This window comes from Sus scrofa, chromosome 4, assembly GCF_000003025.6.
Source record: "Sus scrofa isolate TJ Tabasco breed Duroc chromosome 4, Sscrofa11.1, whole genome shotgun sequence".
Taxonomy (NCBI): Eukaryota; Metazoa; Chordata; class Mammalia; order Artiodactyla; family Suidae; genus Sus; species Sus scrofa.
In genome coordinates, this window is record NC_010446.5 from 8206209 (window position 1) to 8228177 (window position 21969).

The 21969-nt window shown below is 53.3% G+C and overlaps 2 protein-coding genes across 6 annotated transcripts in view; one reads left to right on the top strand and one right to left on the bottom strand.

The window, feature by feature from the left end:
• The window catches only part of TG (thyroglobulin), a 224041-nt gene that overhangs the window by 47814 nt on the left and 154258 nt on the right, over positions 1-21969 (bottom strand).
• Positions 1-21969, top strand: part of SLA (Src like adaptor) — an 80568-nt gene that overhangs the window by 39380 nt on the left and 19219 nt on the right. For 3 of the 4 annotated variants that reach the window (XR_002343070.1, XR_002343069.1, XM_013996470.2), the window contains exons 2-3: positions 8138-8394; positions 18492-18637. Coding sequence is in view for 1 of the 4 variants with exons in the window: in XM_013996470.2 (XP_013851924.1) it covers positions 18577-18637 (61 nt within the window). In the remaining 3 variants the exon portion in view is untranslated. Of the gene's footprint in view, positions 1-7956; positions 8395-18491; positions 18638-21969 lie in introns of those variants that run through there. The other variant, XR_002343071.1, reaches the window with a different exon arrangement.

Genomic DNA, 21969 nt, shown 5'->3' on the forward strand with positions numbered 1-21969 from the left:
TGGCCTTGTCATGTTGGGCAAATCAATTAACTTCACCAGATCCATTTCATAAAGTCAGGATTTCATTTCTCCCTCTTTGTCTGCCATGCGGATTGGTGGTGTGGTCTACACAGGGTCCTGGCGGCAGCTCTGGGGGTTGGCCAGCCCTGGCCCAGGGCTGGATTTGAAAAGGCCCAGGACATTTACTCTCAAAGAGGAAAGACAGGGAGGTGAGGGATGGGCTCTCCAGCCCAGAACTGAAGCCCAGCCGCTCTGCCCGTGGGAGAGACTGATCCGCTTGTTCTCACTGGAAGTTTGACTCCGCAGTCAGCCATGGCTGTGAACTACCCCACCAGGCACGAGTGTCTAAAAGGTGGTAGAGCCCAGCCCCACCTTCTCGGAGTGAGAAAGCCATGTTCGATTCCCAGCTTCCTCCCTGTCACCTCTGGGCACCTCCCTCTCTCCATCTCCCCTCCTCTGCTTCCTTCCTCCTGCCCCCTTCCCTCCCGGAGTTAATGGCACTGAGAGCTCCTGGCCAGCAGAAAGGGCCACGGCGCCTGCCCTGGAGAAGCGCAGTGGGCGCAGGTGGTCTTGAGAGTGCAAGAGGGAACGCAGCTGGGGGGATAGGACAGCCTCTGGGGGAACAGTGTCATCAGGAGGGGTGACCTGGGCTATGTGGACAATGACCTGTGGTGACCCAGTACAGAGACAGCAGAAGCAGAGCAGAAGTGTGGGGGGGAGGCCACTGGGCACTGATTTGACATCCTTGGAGGGGTCATTTGAGGAGGGGTGCCTTGGCAAGAGGCTAGACTGGTTGCAGGGCACTGGCCCAGGAGAGGCGTCCTGGGGGCCACGTTCAAAGGCATGGGTGAGGGCCGCCCCAGGGGCGGGGGTTCAGCCACAGGGGGCTGCAGATGGGTTCCGGGCTGGGAGTCCCTGCGCTGGGCACAGCGGTGAGGAGAAGGGCTGGCGGGAGGGGCCTGGCCCGGAAGTGGACTGTCCGGGGCGCCCACCTAACGTCCAGACCACAGAGGCCATCGCGCACGTGCTCGTTGAGGTTTCTGAGGGCAAACTGTCTGCACATTGAACTAAACTGAAACCCGGGACCCTGTCCTGTCCTGATGGCTGTGTCTTCAGGACCGAGCCTCACCATGCAGCCTCCCTGCACGCGGCCTTGTGTTCAGGTGGGCCTGGCATTTCCCACCGTGCACTTCCTTATCCTGTTTCGGCTCCAGCTGGGTGTGAGGTCCCAGCCCAGCCCCTGACCTGCAACTAGAGCGGCCCTGCCAGCCCCGGGGCCTGTAACTTCCAGCAGACCCTCTCCGCTGGAATGCCTGCCTGCGGACAATCCCAGGAGACTCCTGCGAAAGTGCCGTGCATCACTGGGAACCAAACAGGTCCTCTTCCGAATCCCTGCCCCTGTCGAGCTCCTGGAATCCATTTCCCATCATCTGCAACATCAGCCCCTTCCAACTAGTCAGGTGTAGAAAAATAACGCAGAGCATGGGCTTTGGGATTAGAGAAATCCCACTGAGTCCTGTGCTGACGACTTGGCAAGTGGCGTTACTCTCTGGATCTCGGTTTTCCCCATCTGTAAAATGGGTATATAATAGTGTCTCGAGGTGCGGCATCGAGAGCACAGATCCATCACTAGCCCAGGTCCAGGCCCAGCATTTCCTCTTTCAGCTTTGCTCTCAGGAAAGCGACTGAAGTTCCCCACACCTCCACCTGCTCGAATGTAAAAGGAGGACAAAACGAAGAGTTACCTCGTTCGCCCCTGAGATGAAGCGCTGAGCTAAAAGGTAATAGGGTTACAGGTGCGAGGTGTCCAATAAGCAGCACCCGTCCTCAACATCAGAATTGATATTTCAAAGAGTTCTTGCAAAAATTAAATGAAATAACCGATTTGAAAAGTACTTTACTACCTGTGGAGCCCTGTTCAGAGATCTGTTATTATGATCTGTCACTGTACTGCTTACGCAAACTAAAATTTAAAAAAAATAGTGAAAGAGTCTCCAGGCCCAAGAAAGCTTTGGGGTGGAACTTCTGCTCTGGCCCAGGAGAACTTAAGCAGCTGAGCCTGCCTCTCCTTCCCTGGCTCTCCCCGGAGGCCCCATGCTGCTGGTGTAATGAGTTGGGGCTCAGTGGGTGATGAGGTAAGAACCGGCTGACAATTTCACACCCACCCAATGGCTTGTACATGGATGACACTGCATTCTAAATTACATCAAGGCCAGTTCCGAGCTTGCTCTGTAGGTGACAACCACAGACTCTTATCGTGAGGGAAAAGCATATCTCACAGAAGTATTAAAGCCTCACAAAACAAGACAGTTCGAAGTCAGAAAGGGGCCTTTGATGAAAGCCACAGCCATGCTGTGATAGAGCGTCCCCTCATTTTGTGCTGCTGAAGCACATTTCGAGGTGCGTGGGCAAGTTTAACTGTTATTATTGTTCATGAGATGATATCACAGGGGCAAAGTAGTTAAGAGGCCTGACTCTGGTCACGCTGGGAAGCTAATCACAGAGGCCTTATCTCTAAAGGTCCATCCAGCTGTTTCTACCACCCCAGGGACACACGCGCTGCTCTGTGTGCTCGTCCGTCATCAGGATAATTCCAGGTGCATCTTTGAGCACCGCCTGTATGCCAGATGCTGTGGGGAACATGAAGAGGATTAAGGCCTTAAGAAAGTTTGTAATCTACCCAGAAGGGAGTCCCCTGCTCCCGGGACTACCCTCCAACTCTCCTCTCTCCTTTCCTCCTAGTAAACACTGGAGAATCACCCTGGCCATGCCAGGTGCTCCCTGCCTTTAGGGGACTTAATGGTCTCTGGACATCAGACTAACATAGGGTTGGGAAAAGGACATGCTAGAGAAACTCTTGAAGTTTCAAGACCACAAGGCCACGCGAAGCACCGCCTCTCCTCTCTCTTGGGAAGACTGCCTCTTGTCTTTATTCTAAGCGCAACTCACAAGGATGTGCGCCAACGGAAGACAACCTGTCATGTTTCAAGACTCCTTGTTAAGATTGCTCTCGATTTAGAAACGGTGCCTGCCTCCCTCCTTTATGGTTCTAGAAGAGTCTTGGTCTCCCAATTGGGATGCGTGAGACGAGGGATCCCCTGGAGTTCAGGAAGAAAATTCTAGAATATGTACTTACAACTATCACTGAAGTAGCCTCAAGCTTTGAAAATAGCTTTCATATTGACACCCTACGTTGTAGAGTCATCTGTGTCTGAGGTCAATGGCCATGTACATAAATAGCGACCAAATGAGCAAATACGGGGACTGCTTACTCACAACTCTTCTGCGACCACGGTCAAAACGTTTGGAGATGACTGCTCTCCAGAGCAGGAAGAGGCCCTTTCTGCTCAAGGAAACAGCTGTGCTAGGATGTCACCCTGTACCATGGTGTCAGTTCTGCTGGTGGGATAAAAGCAATCAGCAAAGATCTTGTCTCCAGGACAGTCCCAGGTCGTTCTGGCACAGGGCCTGGCAGCAGACAGGTGGCACCACGTGTCTCCTCCCCTCTCCCCACCAGGGCCTGAGCCCTTCTGCGGACCAGGCCACTGGGGCAACTGAAGAACCTCCGCTTTGGACAGAGGACAAGAGTAGGGGGCACAGGGCTTGGCCTCACTTTCTACAGGGGGTCAAGGGGGCTCTGAGTCCCTGAGAAGAAAGGATCAAGTCCTGGCTGGCCCAGGGGACCCTAAAATGAGGGAACAGCAGGAGTGATTCAGAGGCAAGACCAGCAGAGCCTGTCGTCGCAGCAGCAAGAGAGAGTGGAAGGGAACTGAGAAGGAGGGCAGGCTGGAACAGTGAGCCCTGGGGAGGAATCTGCGCAGAGGCCAGGCGCAGTCGGGGGGCGGAGGGGTGGAGGTGGAAGGCTGAGGGGGCACCGGGCGAGACAGCACCGATCTGAGGTCCACACGTCAGCCCGTCCCAGATGCATCTGGGAGGGAAGAGGAGATGATGGGCTGACGGATGAGCAGCAGATACCGAAGTCACTTCAAGTCCAGACAGGATGCAGCCCAGGTCACCCCACAATGAGAAAATACTGAGAAGGCACGAGTGGCATGCACGGGCCAGCCCCGCCAAATGTGTGGCCCGAGGGGGACTCCGTTCATGTTCAAGGTTCAGCTGAACACCACCCCTCCGCCAGGCTGCAACATTCTGAACCACTGCACGGAACCCCCACTGTGCCACCCCGTCCTCGTGGCACATTCCTGGCCCCTGTGCACCAACCTCCTGGATGGCAGGACATGTGCCCCAGTCCCCCTTGGGCCCCAGAGCTTAGCCTCCTGGCTGGTGTGAGGTGAGTCTTTATGGAAGACGAGGTCCATTTAAATAAATAAATATGCCTGTTAGATCTAGAAAACCAAAGAGTTTGCATCTTAGTGCGTTTAGGGGAAGTCAGGAAAGCAACGCTGCAGAGTTGCGAACTAAAACTGGGCCCCTGCTCAGCGAGCTTCTCAGGCTCTGGGAAATCCGCTGACCTCTTCATCACTCCCAGGTGGACGCGGAAGGGTCAGTTGAGCAACGACAGAGAGAACAGCTCTGGTGAATCAACGCCTTTGTGCAATTCCTTGCAGTAGAGAAGTCCAGTGCAAACAGCTGCTCTCTTCCTTCCTCCTAAGAGCACTGTCAGCTCCGCGAGGCTCCCAAAGAGGTGCCGAGGTCTGATGATGGACATGAGTGTCCCCCTCCAGCGGGAGGACGCAGCTCATCCAGATGGACCACTTACTCAACCTTGGAGATGGTTCCAGAAACATGAACAACCCCCGTCCCCCAGAGAAACAACACCGTCTGAGGTCGCCCAAGTGGGTTTCGTGGTCAGCTCATTGTCTTCCCCAGGGGTGAAGAGTCAGTACTGAGAAGGCAAAGCCCCCACCTTCGTTCCTTTGTTCATGAGAAGGATGTGACTCTGGGTCATCTCTTTGGGGCCAGGCTCAGTGCTGGGCTCAAAGGTCCTGTGTGAGACCTGCCTCTCCCGCCCTAGAGTTTGTTCCACTTTGAAGGGGAAGAGAGGCATCCGTATTCAGCGGCCCCCACTATGGGCCTCGCCTGATGCTAGGCAGTCTACACAGCCCTTCTAGGGACCCTCGCAGCCTAGGGCGGAAGTAGTTGAAGTCCATTTGGGTTCACAGAGAGATCGGGAAACCTTTGCAGGTCACCCAACTCTGGGGCATCTTCAACCCCTCCCTTGCTCTTGACTCTAAAGTGTGCATGTCCTATTTTTGTGGGTCAGGTAAAGCTCCGAGGGGTGCTGTGGGGAGGCAGTGGTCCCTTGTGGTTGGGGGAGGCCTGGGAACACATAAGGACAAGGTGAGCTCCCTGCTGGGCCTACGAGAGGGCACGAGTCCCACACGGGGATGGGAAGGGCTGTAGCAGAGTTAACGGCCAAGAGGTGGGGGGGCCTGCCTGCCCGTGCAGGGGGTGCAGGAAGCCCCTGGGGTGGGTGGGGCATGGAGGCCTTGAGTGGGGACTTGGTGGGAGGAGGACAGAGGACAAACTTTGATGAGCAACTAATGCCTGGAAAAGAGATGGAGCCCGTCCTGTGGGATGCAGGAGTCTTTGGCAGGTGCTTGAAGAGGGTGCTTGACGATGGAGGCTCAGGCTCGTCTGGACATACGGGGCTGGGACAGAGTGAGGGCAGCATCTGGACATAAGAAGACCAGATAGAAGCCAGCAAAACAGTGACAGCGAAGTCACCTCCAGGGGCTAGACCTCATCAGATGGGTGACAGTTCAACCATCTGACAATAGTTCAGAATGTTGCAGTGGCCCCAAGAGAACGTAAGTTAAACTCTAGGAGCCTCGGTTTCTTGGGCGCGAAGTTTAGACAGAAAGCCGCTGGGAGGAGTGAAGAGGGACCAGAGAGTGCCACGCTCCCGTCCTGACATCCCCCAGTACCAGACCCCGTCCCCTGCTTTCTGCTCCTTGACCTCTGCAAGCACTTCCCACCCCAAGCCTTTGCACTTGCCCTTGTCTCTGCCTCAGGGCTCTTCCCCTTGACCGTCATGCTGGCAACCCTCTGGGCTCCTTTCAGAATTCTCTTCGCTGTCCACATTCCCTCAGCTGCCTTCTAAGCCGTTCCTCGTTCATTTCTCTACCGCAGCCCTGAGGACAGCACCCAGCACACAGCAGATGCTCAAAAAACAGTTCTTGAATAAACGACTGAATGATTAAGTCGGTACTTATCCAGCCACAGGAGGGGCACAAACTTGGCTCTCAGAGAACCTCTAGCTTGCGTGGGATCTTGAAGCGCCTGTGCTTTAACCCTTTTGGACACAAGAATCCCATTGACGATTTTATGGCACCCAGTAGAAGCCTCGCGTTTCGTACAGGCTCACTGAACTTGCCCACAGAGTGAACTACATTACACTTGATCCTCTCCCTTGACGGGGAGTCTACTAGCACCTGAGGTTACCTTTTCCGCCTCTAATCTTTATGACACTTACACATAGAGCAAGAAGGAACACACTGTGGAGTAGAACTGGGAACCTGCTAATCCTGGACCGGGCTGTGTGTAGTGGGGACTAAACACTGCATTCCTTGTGAAGTGATGCTGAGTGGCCTTGACCTCTTGGAATCCAGAGCCCCTCTTGAGACCAAAGGCTCATGCCTGCTGACTATCCATCCAAACCTCTCTGACCGCTCTGTGTGAACTCAGGCGAAAAAATCCACGGGAGCCTCTTCCTGCCTGTCTGCTCTTCCTGATTGCGACCAACGGCCCCTTCGGTTTTTGCAACATTTCCTCTGACCTTTTCCCAGGGTGCCTGCGCAGAGCGTGGACTTTCACAAGTTTTCTAAGGAAGCGTCTCTCTAGTACAGAGGTCCTTCTAAATTTAGAAGGAGCCCTGGTGTTTTTAAGCATCTTCGATAACAATACTAAGAGAGGTTTCTAAATGACTGTCCCCAATCGCTGTGTTGGTCCTGCCGGGTTGGGCTGCACTGTCAGCCCTAGATACTGGCCCTGGCTGCTTGGGGACCAGCTGTGCGATTCTGGGCAAGTCACTGGATGTCCTGTCTTCTCTGTGAAGCCGGTGGCGGGGGGGGGGAGCAGTGGGGGAGGGCGGTGGTGGCTGGGGGGGAGCCAGGGCTCTCAGGGGGGCTGCCAGGGCAGCCTCTGGCATTCCCGGCTCATGCAGGCAGCTCCCAGGCAATCCGGCAGCTTCCATCTCTGCCGCAGACAGGCCTGTGGGCCCCCTATGCCTGGGCTTTCCTGCTTAAGACTCCCACGATGTGAATAGGGAATGATACACTATTACTTAAAAAGCTTTAGACCCATCAGAAAGTTTGAAATAGTACAACGGACAAATGCCCTCCCCTAGATTCACCAACTAGGAACATTTTGCTACATTTGCTTTGGGTCTTTCCTTCCTTTTGTTTGTACGTGTGTGCGTGTATTTTTTTCTTTTTCTTTTAACCAACCCTTTGAAAGTGAGCGACATCACGACTCTTGGCCTCTAAAGACACCAGCATGTATTTCTTAAGACCTAGCACATTCTCCACATTTTCATTAATCTGGGTATGACTAATGTCAGTATCACCCCGAGAAAACGACCATGACCCAGACGACCTAGTAAGCAGTATGTACTCGACTCCCCCATCTCTATCCCAGTCACGTTCTTTCTGGTCCTTTCCCTTGATCCAGGATCCAGTCAAGCCCCACACATTCAGCTGCCACGTTTTCTTAGTCAACTTCAGTCAGGAACCTGGGGGAGCGGACTCTTTCATAACCTTTCTAGTTTCTTCTCTTTGAAGCGTGGCCGAGGGGCAGCATGCCCCCTCCCTTGGAAGCCTGGTGGGCTGCTCCCTTCCGTAGAGGGTCTTTGATGCCCACTCTTGCAAGCCTCTGCCAATTAAAAGCTCGTCTACAGCAGAGCCAGGGCCAGAAGCTCTGCTCTGGGGTCCACTGGGCAGTGACATCAAGAAACTCAGAAAAGAGAAGCTGTGGCTCTGAGCCACAGCCGCCTTGGACCCAGGGAGCTTGGGGGACTGTGAGAGCAGCCCTCATCCTCCTCTGCGTTTTAATTGGAGAAAAAAGTCCCAGGCTCGGCCAGCCGAGCGTGGCCCGAACATTTAGAATCAAGCTGCCCATGTCCCCCAGTGCTTTGTAAAAAAAATGAATTATGCCATTATCTGCCTTGTCCTTACAGAGAGAAGTCTGCTCAGTGCGGTTGCTGAAAACAGGAACCCGCCTCCTGCAAGCCCCGCGCCTTCCTTGTTTCTAGCAGAGGAAGTTGCAGCCAGTTTAGCAACTGCACCTCTCGAGAGCATGGGCTCCCTGGCACCCGCGAGAGGCCCGGCTGCCCGCTCACTCGGCCACAGAGGCAGCAGCTGATGGAGAGGCGGTGACGGTGCTCCTGGCAGTCCCTCGGCTACTCCCAGGGGAGACCATGCCCAGCTGCTGAAGGTATCTTGGGGGGCCTGGTGGGAGGTGGGGGGACCCCTGAGACACACAACTGGCAGCGTGTGGACTTTCTGGGGGCAGATGTGCTCTGGGAGGACTGGGCTGGAGCGCGGCTCAGCATCTAATGCTGTGGTCACGCATGGCTGCCCAGCGACTGGAACTCTGGCAGGAGGGGCTGGGAGCGCTCAGGCTGGGCATGTTCCTGGCAGAGGAGACTGTCCAGGCGCTGGACATCCTGGCACATAGTGGGCTTCTTACTGGGGACCCTCCTGCTCCCTGTCAGACTCTTCAGCAGTGTGACCTTGGATGAGACCATTCAGCCTCTCCAGGCCTTGATTCTCCCCTCTGCCAAGAGGGAATAATGGTACACACGTCGCTCAGGTATCTGGCAGATTAAATGAGCTAACATGCAAAGTGCCAAGGCCAGCTGCGGGCACATAGTAGGTGCTCAGTAAATGCCACTGGCGTGGAGTCCTGAGGTGCATGGAGTCCAGGCAGGCAGACTGATCACAGCAGTGCTTTCGGAGTGTGGCTGTGTGGTCTTCTGCAGGAAGATGCCAAAGACAACTGATGAGAATAAGCAACCATATCCAAGTGGGGGTATGTGTGCGGCGGGAGTAGGATTAAAGGAAAGGCCAGCATGCAAAAGGCATGTAAAATCTGAAAGCACAACGCAAGAATTCAATTTTGGAGAATTACAGTTCCCCAGGGAATGCGGCACGCTCCCCCCTCCTTTCAGGGTCCCTTGTGTCCAGAGGGCCTGGTGTCAGGGAAGCGACCTGGGTTGTGGCCTCAGAATGTCCTGAACTGGGGTTGTACCTGAGGCGTGAAGGGATGGTGCCTGCCGGGCTGAGTGGCAGAGGAGGGGTGGTGCATAGAAAGACCTCTTCAGAACAATCTCGTAAGATTACAATCATCATTCGCTTTTGACAACTGAGAAGAGGAGGCTCAGAGTGGTTGAGTGATTCACCCGAGTCCTACAGCTGGTAAGCGGCTCTGAGAACCCCCAGGGCTGAGGTGAGGGAGGAAGAGCCTCAGTGAAAGCAACTGTGGGAACGACACAAGCGTGTATTTAAAGCAGTGCTTGTTATTTTAGGAGAAATACACCCCACGGTCTGCAAATTGTCCTTGTGTGGTTTGCTAGGAGATGCTGTGAACCAGGCTGAGGTTATCGTAAAACTGGGGAGGTGAGCCCACGTCTATGTTCTGGCTTAATGTGCTCTGAAATTTCTAAGAGTGATAAAACAACCTCTGGAATAGGCTGAGGCATGTTTAGACTCCTGGATCTTAAGCAGATCTAGAACCAGGGGAGCCCAGGGTTTTAATCAGCTACACCTGGGCCAACGTTCTAGGCTGACCCTGAACTAAGCATGTGACTCTGGGCAAGTTCTCCGAGGGTTAGTTTCTTCCTCGTAAAAAGATGACCAGCTTCTTTGTGTGCTTGTCAGAGGTTTAGGTTGTACACAATAGGTAAGCGCTTATTACCGCAGCTAAGAGCGTAACAGCAGCTATTAAGATCATTCCTGGAGTTCCCGTCGTGGGGCAGTGGTTAATGAATCCGACTGGGAACCATGAGGTTGCGGGTTCGATCCCTGACCTTGCTCAGTGGGTTGAGGATCTGGTGTTGCCGTGAGCTGTGGTGTAGGTTGCAGACGCGGCTTGGATCCTGCGTTGCTGTGGCTCTGGCGTAGGCCGGCGGCTATAGCTCTGATTCGACCCCTAGCCAGGGAACCTCCCTATGCCACGGGAGCGGCCCAAGAAATGGCAAAAAGACAAAAAAAAAAAAAAAAAAAAAAAAAGATCATTCCTAACCTGGACAATTACAGGACCCCAAGTTACTCGTGCATCCCTAGGCAGCAAAAGGTAACAGGTAATGTTAGAAACAATGGGTCAAAATGCACAGCAGGTGACCTGGACACGCGATCTTTCGGAATGCTTATTGCTCCGTATTCCTTCATCTCGTATAAGTGAAACAGGTTTGGACGGCAGCAAACTGTATTTCCTAATACAGAAAAAAAAAATTGTTCCCCCTCTGAGCTTTGAGAGCTGGCAAAGTATTTCCAAAGGGAGTGCGTCTTTCTTAAAGACTTAGCGTTTATTCATTCTGGTAAACCCCAATCAGCTTCCTACATTAATAGATGCTGCTGGTTTTTACTTTTTCATCTGACATTCAGCAGGAATTTATTTCCCCCAGCTCTGAGAGAAGCTGTAGCTTACAATTCTCATTAAGATGTTCTGCCATGTCAGGCTAGAGCATTTGGTTGTCATCAGCAACCCGAAGGCTCTGTTAGTATCTTTATCTGAATCCATCCATCCACCTATCCGCCCATCCAGCCATCCTTCCCTTAATAAATATGCATTGAGGCCACACTGTGCGGCTGACTTCCGCCCTCCCTCTCCCCCCACAAGAGTTCCAAAGGAAACAAGCACACTGGGTCCAAACCACTTCCTCCCATCTGAGAACTACCGAGGGAGGGGGCTCAGTTCATTACGGTAACTCGAGCTATAGACAGAAACTGTGTGGCCTCAGAGTGGCTCCCTTTTGCTGTCCAACAGCTTTGCAAAGTCACACTCCCTCCTTGGCACCATCCAGGCTGCTGAGACTGTGGCCAGAGGACTTGGCAGGTGTTGGTGGGGAGGGAACGGGGGGAGACTCGAGGAGCTTCAGAAGAGAGTGGGAACTGTCCCCTCGATTGTCATTAGCGGAAAAGGGCCACCCTGAGAGGGCCAGGCTGCCCCTGAAAGCACGGCCCCTCCTGCCTGCCTTGTGCTGGGTAGAGATGCCTTTGGCTATGCAGCCGAATTCAGGGAACGCTGGCTATGGGCTGGGTACCTGCTGGGTAACCCCTTTCCACCCAGGAATGTGACAGACGTGGAGAAGATGTTTTTAGGAGTTTACAGCCTGAGGCAGGGGAGAGTAGTGTGCTTCCAGAAAGAGCCGCATGACGACCAACGATGCTGCGATCCAGGACAGAGAGCAGAGGGAACCAGGTGTCAGTGAAGTCTTCACATTTCACCCTTACACTAGCCCTGGGAGGCCGCGTGCTCCTTCTCAAAGCACACATACGCCATCTCCCCCTACTCTTCCTTCCCCAACCCCTACACCATCTGAGTCACAGAGACAAGCAGCTTAAAACTCACAGCCTCTGGAAAAGACTTCCTGACGTGCTACTCTATCAGCACATGCCATCTGCTGCACACCTGTGACCCACAGAAGAGCAGCACCGTGACCTTGTCATTAAAAGGGCTCGAGTCAGCCTCCTGTCACCCTCTTTCTATTTCCTTTCACCTCAGAGCAGGGGACTTAAGAGCTGGGCTCTGGAGCCAACGCCGAGCTTCAAATCCTGTCCCCTCTTTTACCAGCTCGGTGATAAACGGGGCCAAATTATGTAAACGCGCTGGCCTCGGCTTCCTCGGTCCTCTGAGAGGTGGAGTGGTAGTGGCCTGTCTCTCCCAGACACGGTGCTTCTTCAGTTTTCATCAATTCCTTTTCATTTCCTACGGGCAGGAACGTCCACTGTGTTCCAGCCCAGAGTGAAAACAGATCTTTCTTCACGGCCCTTAGCATCATTCATCAAACAACCGCACAAATGCGTGTTAAAATGCAATCCCCCTCCAAGGCAGTGCAGGTGTCCCCGAAGAGGTGAGGCTGAGACGGTGAGCTGAAAGGAGGGTACCTGGGGCACGTGCGTGTTTTGACAAGTGATTCACGAGGAGCTCAGCGTATACAAGTGCCGTTACGATAAGCTCGTGAGCCTCGCTGGGGGTTCACGCGTGTGAATGAAAAGCAAAACTAGGCCTCGCTGGGAAGCGGGATATGCTACAGCAGCCACTGCCTCTGGCCTCTGCACACTCGCCTCCACCTGTCTCTTCCTTCTGATGAGACCTGCATCTCCCACGTATCCAGATTCGAAAGGAGTAGAAAATCCTACCTTGTGTTCCCTGTTTTCCCAGTCTGTGTAGTTGCGTATCCGTGTGATCTAACATCAAAACAAGAGTCTTTACGACCGTTTTTTCGGTCGTCGGTGTTTACAATCTCAACTTCTAGTTTCGGTGGGGCCGGAACCTTACTCGTAACATGATTTTTGTCAGCAAAGGGGTTCAGTGTCCAACAGACTCACAGACTGGGGGAAAATCCTACCAGCTCTATGTAGCAGGGGCCTGCGAGTAAAGCTGATCTAGGAAGGAAAGAAATGGGGGGGGGTGAAATTTTTCTTTCAATGAGATACTAAAGCCGTGTCAGGAACTTCATTGCTCACTTCTCCACGTCGGACACCGTGTCACACAAACGCCGCCAGGTCTGGGGTAATGGCACCTGCTTGTGGCATATTCACTTTGGCAGAAAGGCGAGCCACAGAGGAACCCCTCCCCCCGCCTCACCCCTCCTTGTGCTCATCTGGTAACGCCTACACACTAATCCTTACTTGTGAAAACCCAGCAAGGCAGACAGGACTGTACTCATTTTTCGAACAAGAACGAACAAACAAAAACCATAGGAAGAAGTTTGGGGGTGTCCTAAGAGGTGAAACTGAAATCTGCCCCAGCACCAAGTGGTCTCGAATCTGGCTTCTTTCCATGACCCCTGAAAGGACCATAAAATGTTTTATAGGACCCATCCATCTGGTCTTAGGGCAAAGCCAAGCCTTCCTGTTATCCTGAGGGTACATGAGGTCCCCTTTCCCTCCAAGGCACCCAAGGGTGGAAGGGGTCAGAACACAGGCTCATGGACATGTGAGTAAAGCCTGACGAGTGGGCAGGGCTCTCCGCGGTGGACAGAGTGCTGGACAGGCAGTCATAGCCGTTATCCAAGCTTACTGAGTGACCTTGAGCAGGCTGCTTGCCCTCTCTGAACCTTTCCTCTGTCATACGAGGGCATGACCCACTCCTTTTCAATCGGTGCTTTATGATATCCCAGGGGTCCTATCTGTGGAAGTAAAGGGACAAGATTGCTGAGCCCCTGACCCCCAACCAGCAGCTTATCTGTTTTACATATTGAACTTCTGGGGAAACTTTCTCAAAACATTGGTCACCCAGCAGATTTGAAATAGTCTGAGTGATAGGATCCCAGGGTCTCCTCCAAGCAGCCCTTGGGAGCCTGTGATTTTGACCAGGCAGGAGTGCAAGGCAGGAGTGGGGTGCACGTGGCTCTCTGAGCTGGCTGCCTGCTCTCAGCAGGTCCTACCTGGCCAGTGCCCTGAGAGCCAAGGCTGATCGCCGTCTCCTAGGAGGACAAGAGCAAGGTGGGATGGGGGCAAGGAGAACAGGTGCACCTGCCCAGAGAGGAGAGCAGGGACCAATGTGGGTCACAGGGGTGTGCACCTGCTAAGCGAGGTCAGGATGTGGTGGGGTGCCCCCGGAAATCCTGCGAGATCCTTGGCAGGGGAACCAACCGATGCCAAGGCACCGTCCCAGCTCTTATTGCCACCACCCCACCCCTTCCCGTGCAGTGGGTCAGACCACAGGCAACCCTGAGCAAGTCCCAAGGCTGCTGGGTGGGTTCTGAGTACCACTCATGGTTGGCGGATAGCTGAAGCAAAAGCACCATGAGCCATTGTCTGGCCCAACCGCTTCCCCTTTAGACTTGAGGACCTGAGGCCCAGGGAGGGGAAGGACCGCTCAAGCTCGCACGATGACTTGGCCAGACAGCCTGCACCCCCAAGGGATCCAGCGAAGGCAAATGTGTAGTTATCCCATCTTACCAAACTTATCTCTGCTTTCAATAGGACTTTAATTTAATCCCCCAAATAACCCTTCAGGACATGTATTAGTATCTCGAATTTCTGGATTTGGAAATCGAGGCTCAGAGACGTACAGTAACTCGCCAAAGGACACACAGCCAGGTCAGGAGCTGGACTCTGAAGTCGGGCTTGCCTGCCTTGAAACCCCCCTTTCCAAGGCTCTCTCATTCTTCCCTAGTTCTGCTTCTGATTATGAAAGCAATTCAGGCACATAAGAGAAAAATTGGAAGATTTTTTTAGAAAGGTGTAAAGAAGAAATTGACAAATTTCCCTATAAAATCACTACTCAGAGAGAGCCCTTAGAAACATCTTGGAAATAATTTCCTTTAATATATGCATATGTGTGTTAACATTTTATAAAATTGAGATAGTATAAGCCTGGCTAGTTATTTGGGATTTTTTTTTTTTTGACCTATAGCATTAATAATTTCTTTAAAATCTTTTGAAAGGCTGGAAAACAAAGAATGTATATATATATATGTGTGTGTGGTATATATATATGTATGTATGTATGTATGTATGACTGGGTCACTTTATAGCAGAAACACACACAACATTATAAATCAACTATAATTTAAAAAGGAAAGAAATAAAAAATAAAAGTAAAATGAAAGCCTGGAAAACAGCCTTCCTCTGATCCTAAGGGTATAAAGACAAGGTCTGGATTCTTTTTAATGGGATTTCATAAGAAAGTGACCATTGGAGTTCCCGTCATGGCTTGGCAGTAACAAATCAGACTAGTATCCATAAGGACACCAGTTCGATTCCTGGCCTCGCTCAGTGGGTTAAGGGTCTGGAATTGCCAAGAGCTGTGGTGTAGGTTGCAAACACGGCTCGGATCTGACATTGCTGTGGCTGTGGCGTAGGCCAGCGGCTACAGCTCTAATTCAACCCCTAGCCTGGGAACTTCCATATGCCGTGAGTGTGGCCCTTAAAAGCCAAAAAAAAAAAAAAAAAAAAAAAAAAAGAAAGAAAGAAAAAGAAAAAGTGATAATAGGTCTTTTATTAATAATATTAAAAAAGCCACTGAGTCTGGATTGCTAGAATTTAAAGGGGTTAAGTGGCTTCGGAAATCGTGTTTTCCATTCATCTCATTTTTCAGAAGAGTAGACGGAGGCCCAAGGTCACTGAGAGAAGGCAGCCTTGGTCCAAAGACTGCGGAGAAAGCAAAAGCAAAGACCGGATCTGACCCTCTGACAGCACAAAGAAGAGGGAGAGATACACCGAGACTGTTCAGAGCCAACACTAATGAACTCTTTTCTCCTTGGCTCTCTCCTTATTATTTCTAGACGCAGTCGTGTCTCCTACACCCTCTCCCCTGCCTCCAGGCAGTGCACAAAACTGCCACAGATTAAATCAGATTGTTCAGCCATGCCATTAGGGGGACTCCAGTTCTCAGTCTCGGGGGGCACTTTCACTCTTCTTGAATCAAAGCCTCTTTCAGATGATTTAACTCCTTCTTGGAGGTGGTAGGAAGCCAGCGAGCAGACCCCTAAGGGGCAGCTGGGCGGACGGGTTTCTCTGAACCGCGCGGGATGTGGTGCGTGCCGCCCAGCCCAGCCCCTGCTCTCCGCGTGCCCACCCGCCAGCCAGAAACAGGGAGAGGGTGGGTCCGAGGAGAGTCTGGCGCCAGCATTTACCCCGTCTTTCTCGTCTCGAGACCCTGGGTGTGTTTCTTTCCTTGGCTGGACCTCAGTTTTCCCATCTAAAAAATGCAAGTTTCAAGTCTTGTTTTGTTTAGTTTTCCTGCATTGGGGCCCCTGAATTGCGCACACACACCCCCACCCCCCGCCCCTGGTTGGCGCACAAATGCTCCTAAAGCATTCTGAAGCTGTCGAAAGCGAGGCGACGTTAGAATTCACTTAGATAGATTACAAAGTCTTTCCCCTATGACTTTGCTGGAGTTGTCAGTGTGAAGATGAGAGTCGCACTTGATGGCTGGAGGCTGTGGCTTGGAAACAGCGCAGGGCAGGCAGGTGGAATAGAAGAGGCGAGAAGGGGGGGCCTGGGGTGTCTGGGGAGGTGGGAGCTCACCCACCTACTGGGGGCTCTAGGTTGGAGGTGAAAGGCACCAGCCCTGGCATCCAGTTGATCCTTGAGGCCAAGCATCAGGCTGCAGGGAGCCGAGTGTATTGTTTTTGGGGAGTCAAGTGACACAGTGTGGGGACCCTCTGGAGAGTGAGGGGGCAAGGCTGGCACACCCGGTTCTGAGTTATCTCTGCATGGGGAAGCCTGCCGGGGCCTCTCCTCCACCTGCCCTGGGAGCTTCCTCTGGAAGCTCGAAGGCCTTGGTGACGATGCACAGAAAGGCCGAGGGCTCCAGGGAGACACTGGGAGCAGGACAGAGGTGATGGGGCCTCCCATGCCGGGTGCCGGCTCCCCAGAGTCAGTCTCTGCTCCTTCCCTGGATGTACCTCGGGGTGCAGGGGGAGCCCAGAGGCAGCAGGGTTCCCTGTCAGCTGGGTGGAACCACGTGGTGCACAGGAGATGCTGAATTGCAGGGACTGAGGCTGCCAGCCACTCCTCTGGCCTGGTGTCTCCAGCCTTTTTCTGGAGCACATTTCTGTGAGAGCCTGCATCAGGCAAGGGGCCCTCCAGGGACAGTGAAAACTCGTCCCTGCCCTCTGGAGCCAGGGTGACGCTGCTAAAACCTGCCCAGCCCGCAGGACGGGCCCTGCCAGGGACAAAGCACCCCCTTGGCCGTGTGTGGGGAGAGAAGAGACAAGACGGAGGAAGACGAGCTCTGGTCTTTTATCAGGAGGGACCTCACTCTTAACCCACTCCTGCTCCCAAGAGGATCAGAAGATGGGACTCCTAATTTAAGCACATGCCCACTCCAGCCACATGTGCTGTGGCACCTTATGGGTTTAGAGAATTTGCCAGCCTTGTATTTATCTTGGAAATAGCACAACTGTATTACAATAGCACAATTATGTTACAATCTATTAGTTTGAGTGATAAGTGATAAACTGTTCATGTAAATAGTTAAAATAGATTAACTTTCAAGGAACACCCATCTGGTCTTCCTTTTTTCATAATATACCAGGTCCCCCACCTCCCCATCCCACCCCCAAATTAGGAAGTGGTACAGACCTTCCTCAGCCTCTGAAAGGCCTGGCTCTGAGTGCATAGGTCTTTCTAGAATCCTAACATGTCATGCACAGAGGAAGGATTTAAGGCCAAGGTGGAGGTTGGCCTGGCTGACTTTGGGACACTTTCAAATGCATGAGGCCTTGATCCTAACCTGGAGTCAGAGACTGGGGCGGAATGCGATTTTCCAGGTGGAACAGACGCCAGCTGGGGGGTTCTACTCCATCTTCTCTTTGTCCCCAGGAGACAGCAATGGCCATGTCTGTGGGTGTAGCTTTCTTCCCTGTGCTTCAAGCAACCTGAGAAGACACTTCTATCCTGGAATCATTTACGTCCTTTCCTAAAATACTTGTCCAAAGACCCAGAATTCAAGCTTTTCTCACTATGGACTTTCCGAGAATAGACTGTAAATGGCAAAAGCTAACATGGATCTTATGCTGGGCCATGTCCTCAGTGTTTCATGGGCTTTATCTATTCATATTGCAGCCACAACCTGATGTCGTTTGGCTACTATTCCCTGAAGCAGGCAGAGAAAGGTCAAGAGCTTGCCAAGGTCACCTAGCGTGCATGCGCAGAGCCAGACTTTTTGGATCTTGTGGAAAAAATCAGAGACTGAGCATCAGCCGATCAAATCCCCAGCTGCCCAGTTACGTGCTGTGTGACCTTGGACAAAACCTTTACCTTCTCTGAGCCTCAGTGTCCTTTCTGCAACATGGGGTTAGAGATGCAGGGAGTCTAGATAATCAAAAGTAACAGCAGATGCCGCAGCAGCCTGGGAAGCAGGCAACAAACACAGTCTCGCTAGGGTGTTTTCTTGCGTCCCCGTGGCTAAGGGCAGGCTGAGAAGCTCCGACAGAAGGGAGAAAGTGCAAACAGAAAGTCCCCGCTCCTCGTCCCCCCATTGGCTGTGGAGCCACGTGTAACTCCTGAGCTTTCAGAGCGTGCACGCCCGGCCCCAGGGAGTTGAGGGCCGGGCCCCAGGAGTGGAGCCCCGGCGAGTGAAGCAGCTTCAGCCTCTCCTGCAGATGCTGCCGCCTGTTTGCTGTCAGCCGGGGCGGAGGAATGGAAACTTTCTCCACCAACAGCCCTTGCGAGCAACTTCCCTCTCTGTGGTTTTTCTCTGTCATTCCCTTGATAAAAGAAGTCGAGCTGCACAAACGTAACCAACATTCACGAACCTCGTCCTCACATAAAAACACCCGCCTTTCAAGAAGCCAGCGGCCTGAAAAAATGATACACGATGTATTCTAATCTGGGTCATTCTCCACCCAGAGGGCCCGGCGCGTGGCTGACGCTCCGTGTGGATTCCCTGTGCCGTTGGCTTCGAGCGGCTTCGACAGCCCGGGGGGAGAGAGAGATGGGGAACAGCGTGCGATCCAGCCCAGCGCCTGCCGAGAGGCCAGCGCCCAGCCCAGATGGTAAGTTTGGCTTCTTTGGCGAAGATCGGGCGGTGGGGGCGCCGATGGCTGTTGAAACCTGGCAATGGGCACACGGCACTTCCTTCTGACTCTCTCACTTTGCTTGTCTTAACATGTTCATATTAAATGTTAAAAAAGAGGGATGCTGGTGCCCTAGAAGGATGCCAAATCGTGGGCATTTTGTGATGGACCTTGAGAGCAGCGTGTTCCATCCCTTTCTTGTATTTATAGGTGGGGAAACTGAGGCCAACGAAACGAATGTAACGTGTGCACTAGCTATTGTCAGAGTCTGACTTCCACCCCAGGCCAGGCTGATTCTGAAACCAGACCCCGAAGGGCCTATAACATTATCACGGGTATAAAACATTATCATGGGTATATCATATGATCAGGCTCAGCTAGAGCTTTCCCAGTGTAACTTTACAAAGCTGGCCCCCCGCCCTAGGACATATTCCTGAAAATAAAGGAATCCTTGTGCCACGGGTAGAATCACAGGGGCCAGGTGTTCTAGGGGGAGGGCACAAGGATGACAAAAATCTGATTCTCCCAGAGATACCAGGTTTTGCCAGACTCTCGAAGCTACAGAGTCGAGCAGGGATGGCTCCAGAGCCGGGAGGAGACATGGGCCAGCAGAAGGCAAAGGCCGCGAGCAGGCCCGTGGAGCTCCGGCTTCAGTGGTGCTGGGGGCCGTGGACACCCTCACCTCTACCCCCTATCAGGGCAGCGGGGCCGCACCTGTGGGTCCTTTAGGGTGTCGGGAGGGGTGTGGTCAGGGGGTCCGTTGGTTTCCCCAGGGTGAGTCATGGGGGATTTGAGACACTCGCCTCCCAGTGTGGAGTCACTCCATGACTCCTGTGGCCCCTTAAAAAAGGAGCTGCCTTTTCACTTCTCCCAAAAGGGAGACACTCAGCTTACACAGAGTCTCATGACTTCCCAGATGTCCCCAAGTGACGGTGCAGAGACCCTCCTCTTTGGTCTGCAGCTCTCGTCAGATGCAGGGCAATTCAGAGGCTCTCCTTTCTAGCTCGGCAATACCCCTCCCCAAACCTAGTGGGGAAAGACACTAAGAATGTTCCCCAGGACAAAGGAGGAGGAACCACGTGATTGGGTGGAGCAGGCTGGGTGCGCCGGGGCCCTGAGCGGCGGGGCCCTCCACCTCCCATGCAAAGCTCAGAACTGTGTGCAGTTGTGCAGAGAGGCCGTGTGCCTGCCGCGGGCAAGGGCCTGGACCCCTTCTCCCACCTTCTCCAAACCTACTCAAGCCCTAGTCTCCTCCTCCGGTCATGGCCACCTCCAGAAAACTGACACAGCCATGCCCAGGGCCCATGCTGAGCCCAGGGTGCCTTGTGGCCTCTCCCGCGGGGAGGAGGGCCGGCACGCTCTAGCAAGCCCCATGAAAACATGGGCCTCCACGGCCCTGCCTATTTGCCTTGATTTTTTAAATGCAAATCGTCATGAAATAAGTTTTTCTTTTTCCACCGTGTGGGTGGGAGGTCGCCTCTAGAGAGGAGGAAGAGGGGTCTCCCCGAGCCTCCGCCCCCCAGTTCAGAGAATTCCCCAGGTCACACTCAGTCTGTGATCCAGGCAACCACATCAAGTGCTGGCGGGCGGCGGCTTTTCCACTCCCCACCCCTGAAAAGTTTCCTTTGAGATCAGTCCCAACCTGATTTCCTCTTTGCTCTGACACCTTCTTGTGTAAGGGACAGGGTGACACAGTGGATACACTAATTAGCCTCCATCCAAATGAGGCAAGGAAATCCGGCTTTCTCAGAACACGCACGTCTCAGGGAACACTCCTGCTTACGCTTTTGATGGGTCTCAGATACCTAGGAGGTTGTGTGGGAGCGGACTGCTTGGGGTCAACATGTAGTTAGTGCTTCCTCTGACGTCAGCCTGAGCGAGGGGCGGGGGTGAGGCGCCCCAAAGCCAGGGACGAACGGGCAGGAGGCCAATCTGTGGACTTTCAGATGAACAAGTGTTCTGAGCTTTCAAGAGTTCATTCTTCCCTTAAACCACGACTGTGGATGCCTTGGAATATGGGTTTGCCCATCAGTTTTCTTCTATATTAAGCTTTCCAGAACATTCCTCATTCATCTTGTTCCCAGAGACTAATATCACAAAACCCACAGAAGCTGCAGGGCTTGGTGGAACCAGGGCAGGTCTCAGAGGCAAATGACCTTGTTGAGCTTCTGGTGGTGTCCTCTGGGGGCTCTATGACCTCAGGGAGCTCACTGGGCCTCCCACGAGGGAGACAGGCACACGGAGAGCAGAATAGCTGCTCCCTGGCAGCAGAAACAGCACGAAGTGGCAATGAGAGCTATGTGGCAGAATCACCTTTTTATATTCTATCTGAGATTATCTGATTGCACCAGGCTGTGTCTGAATGCCACCCCCACACACACACAAAAGTGTAAAGATGATAGAACTGGGGATTCCAAAGCTTGTTTGCAAATCATCCCAAAGAACTCCTTTTCTCTACACATCCAGACTCTGGCTACGGCTCACACATAGGCGGTGCAGAGTTGAATAATCCCCAGGGAACTCCCCAGGAGCAGGGAAGTAACGTATTTCCACCTTAAAAAGAGGAGTCAGTCACACTGCTGTGACCTTTCTCCCTCCCCAGTTCTGACCCCCTTATCGCCCTGACTTGAAGTGAGACCTCACTGGCAGAGGTGGCAACGCAAAACCAGATGCTGCTCAGACCCCTTTCTGTGCAAAGATGGAAATAATGCTAAGCTGTGCATTTACATAGCATTGAGCGTGCTACTGGGTGGGTGGAAAGAGGGGTGGGTGGGGCTCCAGGGAGGAAGAGCTGGGAGGGAGCCTCAGAGCCAGCAGGGTACTTCTCGGCGCGTGCTCAGACCACCTGCCCCAACCCCTGGGAAGTCATCAAAAGGCAGATTCCTGGCCCCCACCCCAGACCTGCTCGTGGGAACCCGGTGATGGCGGTCAGGAGTGGCATGCCTGATCTCTTCCCAGCCCCTGGAGCATCTTAAGCCCCCTCCAGCCGGCAGACCATAGACCTAGCTTTAGTCCTGCCCCTACCCTCCCACACAGAGAGGAAGGCAGCTCTTGCCCGAAGTGTTCCCCCGTCCTCCTTTGTACGATGGGGGTAATAGGAGTCCCCGGGCGCTTTCACGTGCCAGCTGCGACTGCAGGTGCCTTAGACTCTGGATTCTCAACCCGCGCCGGAGATGACTGCTCTTCACATCCCCACGTGGCAGCCGTGGCGACCCAGGCACAAGAAGTTTCACTTACTCGCCCAAGACCCTGCAGCTGGGACTTGAGGACTGGGGCCCGAATCAGGCGTCCCCCTCCTCACCCCCACAACA